This window comes from Cryptotermes secundus, unplaced genomic scaffold (genome assembly GCF_002891405.2).
Source record: "Cryptotermes secundus unplaced genomic scaffold, Csec_1.0 scaffold2648, whole genome shotgun sequence".
NCBI lineage: Eukaryota > Metazoa > Arthropoda > Insecta > Blattodea > Kalotermitidae > Cryptotermes > Cryptotermes secundus.
This window is the reverse complement of record NW_019736444.1, coordinates 449710-467348: the sequence shown is the minus strand read 5'-3', so window position 1 is coordinate 467348 and position 17639 is coordinate 449710. Positions and strand designations below refer to the sequence as shown.

The following is a 17639-nucleotide window of genomic DNA, read 5'->3' as shown; positions in this document are numbered from 1 at the left end:
ATTTCTAACATCTGGGCGTCGTGATCTGATAAGCCGTTTGATAATGAGGAGGTTACAAAGTTTACAAATTTGGTAGAATCAAGGAAAATATTATCAATGGTAGTTTTTGAATTGCTAGTAATTCTTGTGGGAAAATGAATTATACTTACAAGATTGTATGAATTTAATAAATTATTTAATTCATTTTTCTCTTTAGATTCATTAAGGTAGTTTATATTTATATCCCCACAGATTATTAGATGGATACCTGATTTGTAAACTTTTTTAAGAATATTTTCTAAGCCATTTAAAAAGCACTGGAAATTTCCACTAGGTGATCTATACACAGTAATAATACAAACATTTATGGATGATAATTTCAATTTTAAAGCACATGCTTCTAGATCCTTTTCTTTACAATGTCTTGCTATATTTATTACTGAGAAGGAAAACCGCTTATGAATATACATACATACTCCTCCTTTATGGAAGGATTGTCTGCAAAATTCAGTACCAAGATTATACTCCTCCGGTGAAATAAGCTGAATTTGTAATGAACTTAAATGATGTTCAGATATACACAAGATATCTGGTAAATCTGGATGCAAGGAAGCCAGTAACTCATCGATTTTAAATTCTAGACCACAAATGTTTTGATGATAAATTTTTAAAAATAGTTTAGGGTTTTCGCTGTTTACTAATGAATTGATTTTTCCATCTTGGGTAATTTCTGAACAATCATTAGTTTGTGTGACAAACTTATTAGAATTATTGCTACCATTCTGGTTTACATTGACCATAAAAAATCATTCTGTTTTGCAGATGTTGAGTTTTTTATCCTATTTGATTGACGAGTTGATCCTAATTTAGCCATCACCTTAACCGATTTTCCATTATTTATTTTACCATTTAATCCATTACCTTTACCATTACAATCCAGATCCTCTTCCTTCCACATTAAAGTAATGGGAGATTTTCTCTTTACTTTGAACAAATTACTTAAAACAGAGATGATGTCACTTGCTGTCTGCTCTTTACCATGAGTATTTAGGTGAAATCCCTGTCTTGTGAATAAATCCCTATTCATGTCCATGCTGACCTCAAAAAGATTTTGATGAGCCTTCTTTAATTTATCAAGCTTCCTATTAAAAGTTTTTACTTCTTCATTGATGCATGAATTAGATGCTAAGTCATATCTATGTGGAACTTTTAAAACAATAACATTAGTATGTTGATGACAACTTATAAACTCATGTAGTGAACGAATACCAATATTAGTTTCATTTCTGCCAACGTCATTTGTACCTCCCCAAATTATACAGGCATCTTTCTTTGTTAATTCTTTCAAGTCTGAGCTTACACTATTTGTCAATTTTTCCAATGTTGATCCAGGTTTTATTACCCCTTGTATCTCAAATTCTTGATTTAACCTATGCTTCAACTCAGATGCCAGTCCACGTGCATGGCTATCACCTAGTATTCTTATTTTATGTTTCACCCTTTTTGAATTATCACTATTTATATTTACATTTTTTACATTTCTAGCATGACTCTCCTTAATAGTAATATTGTCACTTGCAGGAGACAGATTATTGGAGTTTAAATGTCCATTAACAATAGTTGGAATATAATTGACACTTTGGTCGCATAATAGGTCATCATTAACCTCTTGATAGTATGTCTTAAATTGATGAGCCATATTACTTGGGCGACGAGGAAACACTCTGTTCTTGTTTTTTCCTTGGTCCTTCCTCTTCACGCAACTCTCTAACGGATGAAAGTTACTTTCTCTTATATTTTCTGCCCGTTTCTTATACTATTACTACTTAAATTTGGAAGCTGCTCATCCTGCTGGTTATCTCGTTCCAGTCTTGAACATATCACATTATTGTCATTACACTTAACTTTTTCTTCTTCTGTAGATTCACTTTGTTGCAGTCTTTGATGTGTCAATTTATATCCCTCATTACGGAAGACACTTCTACTGTCTTGCTTACGTACACCGACTGTGCCGCTCATAACCTCTAATTCCATACTACGTGTCTCTTCCTGTAGCAACTCAACTATTTTTTGAGTTGATCTGAGTTCAATTTGAGTCCTTTCCAATTCCAATTCTAGCTCTGCACAGCAAATACACGTTACTTCACTCGGTTCATCATTATTTGTAATTAATACTGTAGCGCGGTTAATACAGCTCTCCACACAATCCGCCATATTGATTTTTTTCGTGTGAACTTGTGGTTCCGAACGGTTGGAGGGGGGAAGACGCATAGAATGGTATAGTAGCATTCTATTTTATTGATCATGCTGTCGGTGCTGGTGGCCATTTCTAATTTAGTTTAGGTATATGTGCGTAGAGATGGCAGAAGTAATGCCACGTGACGTCACTGCGGCCATGTTGACCACCATTAACAAAGAGTTTACGGGGATGTTCACAAATGTCCTCTCCAATATTTCATCCTCTTTGTAACTGTTGATGCCCGTACTCGCTTGTGCTTCACTCTCGTGTTGGATTAGCTAACCATCTTCAAAAAGTCACTAAAAAGGATACAGTTGCTTTCCATTGTGTTCAAATCCAGACATCAAATCGATTACCGTGTTTCTCACTAACCAAGCAAATTGCATATTTAGAACTGTTAACATTCTACTCCCTTTGTTGTAGCAAGACAGATAATATAACTTCACCCAGTTAGAACTTATGTATAAAAATAAAAGTTTGTAATAATTTGTTAATTCATGAACGCTGCCTTGATTACGCTTTAATACTTTTCAGTTGTTTTATTGAAGTGCATCATGGAACCTTAAAAGCTGTCGAGATACCGCAAGGAATTCTGGGAGTGAAGGAAGGGAACCATATTTTTCCGATATCACATATGCGAAAATATTGTGGAGGGAAAGCAGGGATTCTGCCGTATTGTAGTTAATTATGCCTCTTGTGTGAATTCAGAACAAATATGTAATTTTAAGGTGTCAGTAAACAAAGTGTTTGTTTTCTTAGTGTAACACTTTAAAGGAAACGGTTGAAAACAGAAGTGAATTAGCGCAGGTGTTGAGCAGTTTACGGGATGCAGTGTTGATGACATTGATATCAAAACAACAGTGGAATACCTGGGCAGGCCCTTGTACTTGCGCATATTGGTATAAGTGTAATGTCAGGAAGGAAAATCTTCCCGGAAATACAATCATATGCATCAAATACGTCATGCAGGTATAAATCTACGTATTTGTGACAAGTAACATGAAGTGTACTCATTACGTGATTTATGTTACGCAAAAGTAGCAAGCTTGATTCTTTCAGGACTGGCACCTACTTGAGAGTAAACCAGAATGAGACTATATCTTCCAAGTGTTTGTTTATATTAATGGTATTTATTGACAGTTATTCAGTATTTTAGCGAAATTATGTATGTTATTTGAAGGAGTACAAGGTATACTTAAATATAAGTGCTAGTGAAAGTTGTGCTAATTTCAGGAAGTCAATAAAAGCTGTATAAAATTTTATTTTTAAACAGTTTAGTGATTATGGATTTACCATATGAAAAATTTGTAGGTTATGATGTTACTAATATGTGTTTTCTGTTATTTTCAGAGTTTACCAGAAGTAGTGGCGTGCCTATGTACATGTGGTGTGTCAGTGATGGTGGTGGCTGTTGTGTTGGCAATACCATTAGACGATGGCTGGCAAGCCTGAGCCTCCTCAAAATCACATTCAGCACCACCAACAACAACCAAATGTGCAGAATGTTGTAGTGTATGTGTCAAATGATAATTTTGCTGCCCAGGCATATGCTACAGCAGTTAACCAGCAGAATGTTACTGCTTCATATCCACAGCAACAATCCCAACAGAATGGTGGAACAGGAGCTACATCAACCCCTTCGATTCAATCAGTGGCCCCCTTAGGGGCACCCATAAAAAATCTTAAACCTCCTTTAATCAAAACTCAGGACTTTCCTGCAAGCAATGGCCTCATTGGTAATGTTTCCTTACCTCAGCAGGCAAGTTTCTATGCATCGACAAACACCCCAGGTGGGCTTGTGCAAACTAATGGCTTCCATCATAGTCATGGTTCAAATGTCATAAATAATATTGCTTATAGCAATAATAATGTTGGTCATAGTGGTGCAATTTTGAACCAAGGTTTCGGGAGTGGAACGTCTGTGAAGGGCCTTTTGAATGTAGGAGGTCATCCAAACATTGGACAACAGCAGGCTGTTTGTCCAAGCAGCATTGAGCTACCTTCAGCTGTAATCGGGAGTTCTAACGAGCAACTCTGCAATGGATATTCCGTTGTGCCTCCGCAGGCCCAATCTCTTATGCAGCAGCAACATCAACAGCATCAACAACAACAGCGTGTTACTGTTACGTGCGCCCAGACATTCTTCAGTGGGCCTGACCAAAAGAATAATGCACACAACGAAAGTGGTGGAAATAGTTCCTCAGCCTCTCAGGCTCTTGCGGCAACTAATTTTATTACGACCACTCAAGGTGGAGATGCTGCTAACATAGTGGCTGTGATGGGGGGTGATGGTACTGCTGGTTCGTCGACACCTACGAGTGGAACTGTTGTCTTCCCAAGATGTGATTCGGTCCGTTCAGAAACAGCTGAATCGAGTTGTAGCAGTTTAAGTTCAGCAGACAGTCAACCAGATGCTGTTACAAACTCTCTGACTTTGCTCATTCCACCGTCAGCAGCTGCGGCAAGTCACCATGTGACTCCAGTGAATAACTCTCATTTAGTCACGAGCGGGAGCAGTAGTTTAGTTCATCAGAGTCCAACTGTCGTCCCTCCTGGTCTTAGTAATGCCACGGGTATGGTGATGCTAAATAGCAGTATGAATGTACAGCAGTCTGGCCCTCAGGCTGCGGGAATAGTGCGAACCCCCAGTGGTGCCATTTCACTCTCGCAACAGCAGCTAGGCAATATCGTGTTAGCTATGGCAGTTCCTCCAAGTACTGCAGCGCTGAACAATAATTTGATTCAGCCATCGGCTCCATCTGTTCCTGTGCAACCAGTGGTACCAACTATAACTGTGCCATTTGGTTGGAAGAGACTACATATTAATGGGGCTGTTGTCTATATCAGGTCAGTCTCTAAAATTGATGTAAATGAAAGTTGGCATGTGCGTAGCATAGCATATAATATCGTAGAATAATGCGCATGTACTTCCTGTGCAGCCCTAATACATTTAGGTTTTATCCTTGGTGGCGTTCAAGTCCCGGTAGGGTCAAGAATTTTCTGTTTTCCACATCAAGCAGACCAACTCTGGGTCCCACCAAGCCTCCTATCCAGTGGGCCCCAGGGGCTCTTTCCTCAGAGCTTAAAGCACCCAGAGTGTGAAGGTGACCACTCGTCTCCAACTAGTGCTAAGGTCAAGAAAATGTGGATCTATACATCGACTCCCTCATACGCCTTCATGGCATAGTACTTAATTAGTTAAGCACAGGAACAACTTTACTTTTTTTGTTCTTGGTCTTGTGTAGCGTCTTCCACTTCTGTCACTAGTATTTCGGTGTGTGGTAACAATGAAGCATCTTATTAGTTTTTGGTGAATTTAGCATGTGTGCATGTATGTGAAATTATGCTTCATGGTCATGTCTGTGTCACGTGTTTAATTCAATTTCTCTACCAGCACTTTGGAAGAATTGATTGGTTAGTTAATTGCTAATGGCAGACTTTACCATATAAATCATTCTATTGCTTTATTTAATATATGAAGAAGTGTGTTTGTTCTCTATACATTTCTACTCTGTTGCACCTATTATGATCAACTGTGGCATAGTGGTAAAGGACCTTTCTGTGGAGGATTTAGGTACTTCAGAACCCCAGACTTTCTTATTATGGGTATCTCCCACCAAAAGCAGTATTTTATCTATGGCTTGAGGGCCACACATTTTTAATTAAACGTGTTCATCATACCCTGGAAATATTGGGTAGATGGTTGTCAACTCCATACGAGTATTTGTCATGAATTTCGTAGCTGTCAAAAAATTAATCATTCATGAGTATACAGAATATTTAATTATCATAAATTATTTTAGATATGAAGAATTTTTCAGTTAAGTGGTTTTTTACGGAAGGAGAATACCTAATTTAGGTACACGGGTCAGCTAAACTGTTCTGAAAAAGAAACATGTGCAGTTCTTTTTTAAGAAAGTAACTAGGTAATTTGAAAAGGTATTCTGTTATCATACAGAATAAAGTAAAGGCATGTGAATCTGCCTTGAGCATTACAGTGTTGACAGTTTTGCAAATATTGACAACACAGAGTTTTTCTATGCTGTTAGTAGGAGTTTCATTGCAGTTAAAGAAAATTGTAGGTGAAACGCTAAGTTAAGATTCGTGAAAACTCAAATTAATTATGTTTTCAACATTTTTTTAAATAATTTTGAATGACATTTTCTTACTTGCTACTCAGTGAACCAGGAAGGGTAGTGAAGATATTTACTGCTTTGGGAAAATGAATCCTTACCATATCGGTTAGTCACAGATGTGCAAAGTATTGGCTTTTAAGATCTTTGTTAACAAAGTAGGTTGATGTAGGTTAATGCTTTAGACTTGTATTTAGGAGGTGCCCAGTTTGAATCTTTGCTGGGACACTTGCTATCCCGACTGAGGCGTTTCATGGTTTTTCTCAGCTCTTTCTGGCAGATGCTGTATTTAGGAGGTGCCCAGTTTGAATCTTCACTGGGACACTTGCTATCCCAACTGAGGCGTTTCATGGTTTTTCTCAGCTCTCTCTGGCAGATGCTAGACCATTGCCTTGATTATTCCATGACCACTTATTTCCGAATCCCCTTCAGTTTATTATTCACCAGTTGTGCTAACCATTTGATGCTATAATAGTTTTGGAGGAAGAACAAAACTTCAGTGTCATCAGTTGAGTGGTTGTTTGATTTTGAATATGTTACTTCCCTACCACAGCATAAGTGTTTTCTGTTTAAGGTGATCCCTGTGTGGGTCAGCATGTTGAGATGTTACAGTATTTTCAAAACATGAGCCTCGGGGGTCAGAAGTTATAAAATGAAATGATAGTCAGAAATGTGTAGTTTAGTAATGTTCTGTAATTGTAGATAATGTTTCATCTCTATAATGGAAAGTTTGTTCACTTTTATAACAACAGAAAATCTGTTTGGCTTCTTATAAATGCAGCCTATCTTATCACGTGAATGTTTGGACATCGCCATTGTTACAGTATTTTGCAGTTTTTAGTTCATTACTGTTTGTGAGTAACAAAAATCATTGGTTTGAATCACATTATTTCTTTATGGCTGTATAATTGTACCCTTTTGGTTCTGTATTGAATTCTTTGTGACTATAATTGTGGTCTGTAAAAAGGAACTGTACAGGTAAGTTAACTGTGTTATTTGTTGCTAAGAGCCTTTCAGAGCTGAAGAGATTCAACAGTAGTCTTACGTCCACAACAGTATGGACATATGATGTTTATATTATGAAAGGAAATTGATTCATCAGGTTGGATGTACACTGTGCCTGATTGAGACAGTGAAACTTCCAGTGGATTTCAACATTAATTTTTATTATCTGTGCATCGCATGACTAAGCCAACACATGCTGGTTCAGCAGACCACAGGAGGCATAGCATCATATTGTTTACAATAAACTTTCCATTGCCGCCAAGTTTAAATGTGTTGTTTGGCACTGTAGTAGTGAGATATAAATCCAGCCAGTGAAAGTTAAAGGGGGTGTTCACCCTACATACATACATACGTATGTACATATGTACATTCGTACATACATAATTGCTGTATTGTGTCAAATTCTGAAGGAAGAAAGTTTCTTTCTTTGGGATTTGTAAATGAGATGTGTGTCGGTTGGTCACATGATTCAGCGTGAAACTCAGGATTTGTTAGTAAAGTCTTCTTGGGCTATCAGCTATGTCAGTGAAGTTTGCGATGGACAGGGGTGAACCCTGAAATATCTGTGATTTTTAACCAACTGACAACAGCTATGAAGAAGATTTTAGCAACTTTAGCCGCCGTGAGAGCTTCAGGTCTTACATCAGGATTTGTATTGATTAATGGATCAGTTTTCCTGTGACTTGTTACGGGCTGTATGCTAGCAAATTTCATTTTTGTTGCCTTTTCATGAACACGGTATGGCACCTTTAGGAACATGTGACAGGGAAATCACTGGCACCACTGATTGTTAACATTTTGAAATTTTGTGCGCTTACAATTCTTTGAAAAGTTAATCTCTTAATTATAGTAATTTCTTAGGAAAATAGGCATAGTACATTGGGTACATAAAATATGGATTTATTTAATATAATTTCACTTGTGATATATTGTGAGTTGTTATTAACATGTCTGAAAATTTTATATTAAATATTTGTGCAACCATTGCAATGCTTGGTGAATGGATAATTATAGATTCCTGGGAAAATTGCATAGGTATGAGTTTGGATGTGTTGTCACATTTATGTTCCCCCTGAAGTTCGGTGTAGGAAAAAATGATAGTTTGGGTTAAAGAATGTTAATTTTAAGGAGTATGTTGAATTGATATTGACATTGTCTTGTAAACTTTGAGAGTCCTAAAATGCACCTTTCTGATGAGAATAATTTAGTACTAGATTTCGCCCATCATGCATACTTATGTTTTGAATTTAAAAATTCTGTACTGTATATTTAAGGAAATATTTTTCAGAATGTGATAAGTTTTTTTATTTTATTAGAAAGTGTTACTTTCATGAGATGATTTTTTTTTTAAATAGTCTGATGTATGAAGACTGATGACTAATGGGACTTTTCTGTGACCTCCAGTTTATTTTGTTATCTTAATAATAACCACCATTTAGTTTCGTGCACCCATTTGTCATGTCTGGAAGCCCTACTGAAAATAATTTTCTGAAAGTCATTTCAGTGCTGTTGTGACAATTTACTGAATGTCTTCAGGCGATCTAAGGTTCTTTTAAGGGGATTTTAATTTGAGAGCATGTTGATGTAGCAATGGCCAAGTCCTTACGATTCATTGAGATCAATGGACATTCTAATACTGATGTACGTCTTTCGACCACAAATTGTTTTCCTGAAGATGCTGTACGGGAAGAGGCTGTTCTGTGAACTCCAGCTGAAGTTTAGGTCTTTTTGACAAATGAGTTGCTTTAAACATTCCAAAACATAGAATATTAGATTGATTAGATTAGATTAGATTGATAATGGATGATTACTTTGTGGAAAAGCAAATTGGATGGTTTTGATGTATTATTTCGATTTTTTCTGTTGGAAGCTGTGGATTAACACTTTTGCAGTGTCAGAGTCAGTTGTCTCTGGTATCACCAATAATTAAATGTTGATTCTATATTCTGACAGTAAATCACCTGTGTTTCTTACAAACCATTGCCTCAGTAAAATATTTTCTTCCAGTACAAAACAGAATCCCAGTGACTGTTGGGCATAAAACTGCTGAATCATATAGTCACATGACCCAACATATGTTACCTTGCCAGAATTAACAGTTGCTACAAAAGAAATTTGAGTACAGTTGTTAAATTGTCAGAATGTATGTGTTGAAATAAGGATTATTTTACATGAAAATATTCTTATATTGAAAATGGGTCTGAGGAAACCAGTTTCATTAATGTGACATGAGTGGTCATCTAGGTATACCGTATCTGTTTATCGTGTAGTCATATGGTACTGAAATCTGAAAGTAACTTTATTCGAATCAGATGGAAAATAGTATTTACCATTTCTGCTTCAGAGTACCTGTTTTATATGGATTAAATTTAGCTCTAGGGTTATGCATTTACTATTTTATGGTTTACAAAGCGTTTTAAGTTGATTTAAATATTTTAATATGTAATTTTATGTGATTATTTCCCAGAAAGGTAGTAAACCAAAATACAGGACCTCACCTCTGATTTTTTTTTTTGCTAGTGGGGTGGGACTAAGTCCCTTGTACTGCAGTCAATTCTGGCCTATTGTACTAGCCCCAGATGATAGGTGAGGGTGATTGTGGAGCAATTGGTGGAATGAAGATTGGCAGGGGAAACAGAAGTATTCGGAGAAAACCTGCCCCAGCGTCACTTTGTCCGCCACAAATCGCACTTGACCCGACCAATCAAGGTGGGAAGCCGGCAACTAATCACACCTCTGTGCATTAGTGTGGTGAATTAGGAGGAGCTCTGTTCAGATATTAGTTCAAAAACATTTTTTTTAATGCAAGAACTTAGCCATAATCTTGTTGCTCATGAATAATATTGTTTTTGACCAACGAAGAAATTGTTAATATGTAAAATTGTCTCAGACTTTTGTTATTTACAGGTCAAAACGGTCTTTCTGAAACATGTGAGTTCTTAATAATAACTCAGTTACATGTTTTGCTGCTAAATATACGGCGTTTGTTTAGAAGCCATACTACAAGTGATAATGTTGAACTTGTTTAAAATATAACTTAGCAGTTAGAATGAAGTGAACTTAGAACTTAGAGCATTTGTATGGATTTGTATTCCTCATATCAATATTCAGGGTTGATGTCAGTTGCTTAAAGTAGGAGTGCACAGGGGGTTTGTATGAAATAGCGAATATTATTGTTTAATACAGTTACTGTGTTTCTGGACCTTATTCGTCTTTATGTTTCTTTTTATTTATAACACAACGTTTCGGACACTGGATTCTGCCTCCGCTTTCAGGTGAAACATACTCAGTTCGGCCCAATGAATAGAGCTACCCTATCTGTGGACTTAACATAGTGTGTTTTAAATAAAAAGAAAACAGGATGATGGATAACGTACAGAAACACAATAATTGTAGTAAATTAACACGATGGTCACAAACTTAAATCTTATTTACTATTTAATCTTCACTACGGAATGTAGTTGACATATTTAATTTTAATAGAGCCAGTGATCAATAATACAGGGTGAGTACAAATGATCTTTAGCATTTCGAAAATACATGGCCAAGCAGTCTGACAGATAAAGTAAAGGTAAAGGTATCCCTGTAACGGGCAGTGGAGGCCCATAGGGTTGTGAGACGTTGAGGGTCCCACACTTTTTGTGGACAGTCGGATCATAGATGGCGGTGAGGTTGTCAGCCCTACGCGCCGGCCGCCCTTTATCCTCAAGAATATGCCTGGTACTAATTTCCGTTAGAGGCTTAGTCGACCCCAGGGTCATAGTGCGGCTGGAAGGATTAGGTAAATTGAAAAAAAATCCAGTGACCTCATCGGGATTCGATCCCGCGACCTTCCGGCTTGTAGCATAGTGCCTCAACCAACTATGCTACCGCGTACCCCCAAACAGTCTTACAGATAGAGCATTAAACTATTCATACAAACTACAACTGTCAGAGTTTCTTTAATCGTATAAATTTGTACAATTATGCACACATTAAGTCGGCATTGCAGTTCCATTCACGTATCTTGCAGCACTTGGATACTGATACATTCCACAGCACGTCCAATTCCTTTTTTGAGTTCATTTCATGTGACAGGAATTGCTGACACACAGACCGATCCTTGATGTACGCCCAAAGCAAAATATCTGGTGATTTTGGGGCAGCTCTGTTGATCCACCAAATCCAGTTCGTTTTCCAGGCAAAGTTCTATCCACCAAACCTCTTATATTATGAGGAGGCGCCCCTTCTTGGTGTTTGTTCTTGACGTTGTGGCATTAGCCAGGTTTCTAGCATGTCAAGGTATGTATCCCCAGTAACAGGTCAGCATAACAGAACGACCTCATAGGCCTTGGCTGTTTCCAGCGTGCGAAAGACATTTGTCTTTGCCCTATTTTTGACGTTCTGGATTGTGTTATGTGGCTGGCCTATGCCCCACGTTATGACACCGTCCTTGGTAGCCTTCCTTGACAAGTTTAAAGTAGCCTTATCACTTAACACCAAGAGGAGTCGCATGAGCAGATGTCTTCTTGAAAATGGTGACAGCAGAATGTACCTGTATACCTCTTCCCCTTATAGTTTGCTGTAATTGAAATGTTCTGAACAGTTAATGTGATAAATTTAATTCGCGGCTCGTACGCCCTGTTGACTTATGTGGAGTCCTAACAAAGGACTGACGCGCACTTTTCCACCCTTACTTCACTTACAGACAGCCGATCGGAACTTTTTCCTATACAGTTTCACAGAACAGTTTGTACCGTGCATAAGCGAATTGTTTAGAAGGCGGGTCTTGTACGAGCTCCATTCGATAGAGTTGTTGCACTATATAGCAGATTTTATATGTTAAACTAGAGGATATTGTACATTTCGCTTCTTGTATAGGTGTCGCCATTTTATTGACACTAGTGCACCCCTGGCGGAAGATTATTGCAACTGCATACCACACACTTTGATATTCGAATCTTTGATGATTGTAGTTTAATATCTGAATATTCGGATTAGTTATTCTGCATGATTGCTTCACGGTACATTCCTGAAGTGGTAAAGATAATTTGTGCTCACCCTGTATTAAAATTCATAACCATTTATTAAGCCAGAATAGAATTATTTCATGTTATGCTATGCGTATTACGTATATTGGGCACTCAGCACTGTTGTTCATGCTTAAAATGAGGCTGATGTCATGAATTGTAATTTCTGGTGATTGATGCTTCTGTTTGAATTTTGTTTGCCTGTGAACATTCCTGGAAACGTCACGCAGCAGTGTTACAGTTATAAGTTTGCAGTTGCCTAGGGTGCCAATCCCGGTGGTCGCGTGGCCTCAGGCGCGTCATCTCGGAACATAAGTCGTGGGTTAGAGTCCTACTTCGGGTGTTGGCTGTGGAGTTAGAGGCTTTGTAATGGGCGGATGAACCGTCCAGTAATTTCTACCAAAGGTCTATAAGAAAGAATATGAAACCCGGAAAAACGGAAGGCCTTAGACCGCATTGGTCGTTTGTGGCATGCCAGAAGAAGAAGAAGAAGAAGAAGAAGAAGAATGTGAAGCTGGGCAGCTAACATGTTATCTGGAGTAATTACTTGTCTTGTTACTTGCTTTGTAGTATATTTCTTATGATTTATAACTGTAAGTTTGATGTGGCATCAAGTAATCGTTTCTTGAGTATTATTCTTGGAGACATGTGAAGCCGTGTCATGGGTCCAATGAATATTAGCGCCAGCTACAGTTGTGTAATGGTTTTGGTGAATCTCTTATGACCGCCCCTGTGTTCTAGCGGTCAGAGTTCCTGGCTACAGATCCAGAGGTCCGGGTTCGATTCCCTGCCCTACCAGATTTTATGAGAAGTAGTTGGTCTGGAGCGGGGTCCACTCAGCCTCATGAGGATAAATGAGAAGCTATTTCAAGGAAATAGCTGCTTCGGTCTAGAAACCCGATAACGGCCGTGGGGATCCTTTGCGCTTACCACATGACACCCTCTACCCGCTAAAGTTGGCACTAACTTCGCCGACAAGCGGCGGTCACTTGGTCGGTATAGTTCGCTTGCGGACTAAAACCACGGAAACAGTTAACAGAATCCATTTGCCCGTTGTTTTACATTGTGCTTTGTGTGAATATTTTTGTGGGAGATTTTTAAAAATTATGCCTTAATGTTAATATCGTGGTATAAAATTTTGCATTCTTCAGCACCCGCATCTTTTCTGCCAAACTCGTCTCTTAAATTTGTGCTGTCTACTTAAAATCTTGTTTCTGAGAACGGGAAAAAGGGATTTATATTAATTTTATAATATTCATTGTAGTATTAACCCTTTCAAGACTGAATTTCTTCTGAATAATGTGTAACATTTCAGCTCGTACCTCACAGGAAACACATTACGTTTCCGCTATGAAGGCCAGCCGGAAGATACTGTTTAGGGATACAAACGCGAGTCATAACGTTGAGAGGAAAAATCCGAACTTCACTTCGTCTGCCCACACTGCTTTGTGTTTTTATGTAGTACACCTAAGATTGTTTCTTTATATCAGGCATATCCAACGCGTCGATCGCGGGACTATTTTTTGTCGATCTCATAGGCCTATAAGGAAATTATACGTGAAAGGCATGTAAATTCACTTGTAATATAATATGATTATAATCAGATTTTGAAGGGAAAATACATGTTAAAGTAGTCTGTACTTTCAATGTATGTTGCTTTTACAACACACATCATATGTCGTGTTTTTTTTACCAATATTTTTGCTTAAAGCGAGGTACGGCGATAGGGGGTGGTAGATCACTGGCAGTTTTGACACTGAAAAGTCGATTATAGCCTGCTTTATANAAGGCCAGCCGGAAGATACTGTTTAGGGATACAAACGCGAGTCATAACGTTGAGAGGAAAAATCCGAACTTCACTTCGTCTGCCCACACTGCTTTGTGTTTTTATGTAGTACACCTAAGATTGTTTCTTTATATCAGGCATATCCAACGCGTCGATCGCGGGACTATTTTTTGTCGATCTCATAGGCCTATAAGGAAATTATACGTGAAAGGCATGTAAATTCACTTGTAATATAATATGATTATAATCAGATTTTGAAGGGAAAATACATGTTAAAGTAGTCTGTACTTTCAATGTATGTTGCTTTTACAACACACATCATATGTCGTGTTTTTTTTACCAATATTTTTGCTTAAAGCGAGGTACGGCGATAGGGGGTGGTAGATCACTGGCAGTTTTGACACTGAAAAGTCGATTATAGCCTGCTTTATATAACCAATTTTTGTCTTACAACATAGACTGAGGGTGTTTGAGAACAGGGTGTTGAGAATATTTGGACCGAATGGAGATGAAGTGACAGGAGGTTGGAGAAAACTGCATAATGTGGAACTTCATAACTTGTACTTTTCTCCAAGTATTATGAGAATGATCAAGTCAAGGAGAATGACATGGGCAGGGCAAATAGCACGAATGGGGGAGACGAGGAANGCATGTAAATTCACTTGTAATATAATATGATTATAATCAGATTTTGAAAGGAAAATACATGTTAAAAATAGTCTGTACTTTCAATGTATGTTGCTTTTACAACAAACATCATATGTCGTGTTATTTTTACCACTATTTTTGCTTAAAGCGAGGTACGGCGATAGGGGGTGGTAGATCACTGCCAGTTTTGACACTAAAAAGTCGATTACAGCCTGCTTTATATAACCAATTTTTGTCTTACAACATAGACTGAGGGTGTTTGAGAACCGTGTGTTGAGAATATTTGGACCGAATGGAGATGAAGTGACAGGAGGTTGGAGAAAACTGCATAATGTGGAACTTCATAACTTGTACTTTTCTCCAAGTATTATGAGAATGATCAAGTCAAGGAGAATGACATGGGCAGGGCATATAGCACGAATGGGGGAGACGAGGAATGTGTACAGGATATTGGTGGGAAATTCGGAAGGAAGGAGACCACTGGGAAGACCAAGGCGTAGGTGGGTGGACAATATTAAAATGGATCTTAGAGAGATAAGATGGGATGATCTGGCTCAGGATATGGAGGGCTCTTGTTAACACGATAATGAACCTTCGTGTTCCATAAAATGCTGGGAAGTTTGGCGGCTTCTCAAGGAGGGCTCAGCTCTGTGAGTGATTATATCTTACAGTTGCTAAGGAAGCAGAAATTCCATTTGAAATAGTACGCATGTCTATATTTTTAACTGAAAATTAATTGTAATGGAAACGTTTCAGGTTTTATACCCCTGCTATTATTGACTCATAAATTTAATCGGCCGTTTCCATTTGTAGCCGTCACATCACTGTTGGGAACGACTACTGAAGAGCACAGTTCTTGTTGTTACTGTTGTTTTTCTACCCTGGTGGGGTATGATTCATACCGAACCGTCTACTGTTAGTACATACACAGCTTGATTACCGAGAGATGACAAATTATGGCAGGATAAGTAATGACTATTTTGTTTTGGGCTTTTGCCTTGGAGATATAACGTTTCTGATAAGCGTCACATCTCCCCTCTCTGTCTTTTAGTTATATATATAATGTTATTGTTTGAAAATATTTTTCTGAATTTCAAGAATGTGCACTTGTGTTATTGCAGGTTGAGCTATAATTCGAAATTGCCCGGAAAATCTATATGCATTGTTATCAAAATGTCAAGGATGTTATGTATTTCATGTCTGAAAGTCACTTAACGCAGCGAAGCACTACTGTAAAGGTGTCAGTGGGCACAATCCGCCTCTCTTTCGTTCTGCAAGCATACAGTGGACTGTACTAGAAGTTTTTACAAGGGTGACTGAATAGTATGGCATGTAGTTCGGAGAAGTCACCCGACTTTTCGGAGCAACGTATTACCTCCATCATAAAGGTCGAGAAAGAATAAGGTAAGGAAGAAGCCAGCTCTCTTCGTATTGCTATGGGTTACTGTTTGTCCCTGAAGATGGAAGCGATACGTTTCTCCGACACTTCGATGGACTTCTACGAACTACGCCTCATTACACCTCAGAAGATAGCACTCTTCTTCATGTACCATAAGGAAATTGTACGCTTTTCCCCCATTTAACTCCCATTGACGGCTGTGTTGCGATAGTAAGTGGAAGGTACAATGTAGCCGGCCGACGACGCGGTCCCATAAGATTAACACAAGCATATGAACACTACGCCTGGGATCTGTAGGTAGGGGAAATTCCTGTGGTGGATATGTAGTTGTTACATTGGAAACAGCCTGAGATCGCATTGGGAGAAGTGATTCATATTAAAGGTACCTGACAGTGTTTTTCGTCAAGGAGGATGAGATTGACAGGGCATGTAGCACGAATGGGGGCGAAGAGGAATGCATGTAGGATATTCGTGGGAAAGCCAGATGGAAAGAGACCACTGGGAAGACCAAGACGTAGGTGGGTGGACAATATTAAAATGGATTTGAGAGAGATACGATTGTATGGACTGGATCCATCTGGCTCAGGATAGGGACCAGTGGAGGGCTCTTGTGAACACGGTGATGAACCTTCGGGTTCCATAAATTGCTGGCAAGTTCTTGAGTAGCTGCACAACTGGAGGTTTCTCAAGAAGGGCACAGCTCTATGAAGTTAGTTAGTATTTTTCGGCTTACACTCTGTTGTGCAGTGTGACCATTATGGAAAATTGTTTCCGACGTTTTTGGCCTACAGATTATGCAGTCATTGTAGTATTGATAATTTGTAGTGACGAATTGAAGTCCTTGTCCCGAAACAAATGAGTGTTATGCTGATTGTAGAATAGAAGAGGATGTCTATTGTTTGTTGGCCGAGTGCGTATCTCTCGCTAACATCTATTGTATGAACTGTCAGTGGTTAAAGGTCTCGAAAACATGAGAGGCATATAAGTAATTCCATTGCAACTAAATCTTCTTGAATTCATTTGGTTGAGAAATTACCAGCGTTATTTTACACCCAGAGGTTTATTACTGTGTTCACAAAAGCCCGCCACTGGATCCGTTCACGAGCCACATGAATCCACTCCACATTCAACCTATTTCTGTAACATTCCCTTTAATATTATCTTCCCATTTGGTTTGTTCTATTCAGGTTTCCCGACAAATTTTTGTATGCATCGTCTTTCAGTGCGTACTATATGTCTTTCCCATCTTATCCTCCTGCGTTTCATCGCCTGTTATTTTGGGAAGAGTAAAAATCATGAAGCTTCAAGATCCATAATATTCTTCATCCTCGTGTTAGTCTCTTTCTCTTAGATCCAAGTATTACCCTTATCACAAATATCTCGTATGAAATATGAAAAGAAATGCATCTTCCTTACAGCAGACGATTTGTTGACTATTATT

General features: G+C 38.3%; 1 protein-coding gene across 2 annotated transcripts in view; it reads left to right on the top strand.

The window, feature by feature from the left end:
* Positions 1-2540: 2540 nt before the first annotated feature.
* The window catches only part of LOC111870000 (mucin-12), a 342323-nt gene continuing 327224 nt past the window's right edge, over positions 2541-17639 (top strand). For both annotated transcript variants that reach the window (XM_023861920.2, XM_023861921.2), the window contains exons 1-2: positions 2541-3187; positions 3569-5065. In XM_023861920.2, the coding sequence (XP_023717688.1) occupies positions 3654-5065 (1412 nt within the window). In that variant the 5' untranslated portion in view covers positions 2541-3187; positions 3569-3653. The remainder of the gene's footprint in view (positions 3188-3568; positions 5066-17639) is intronic.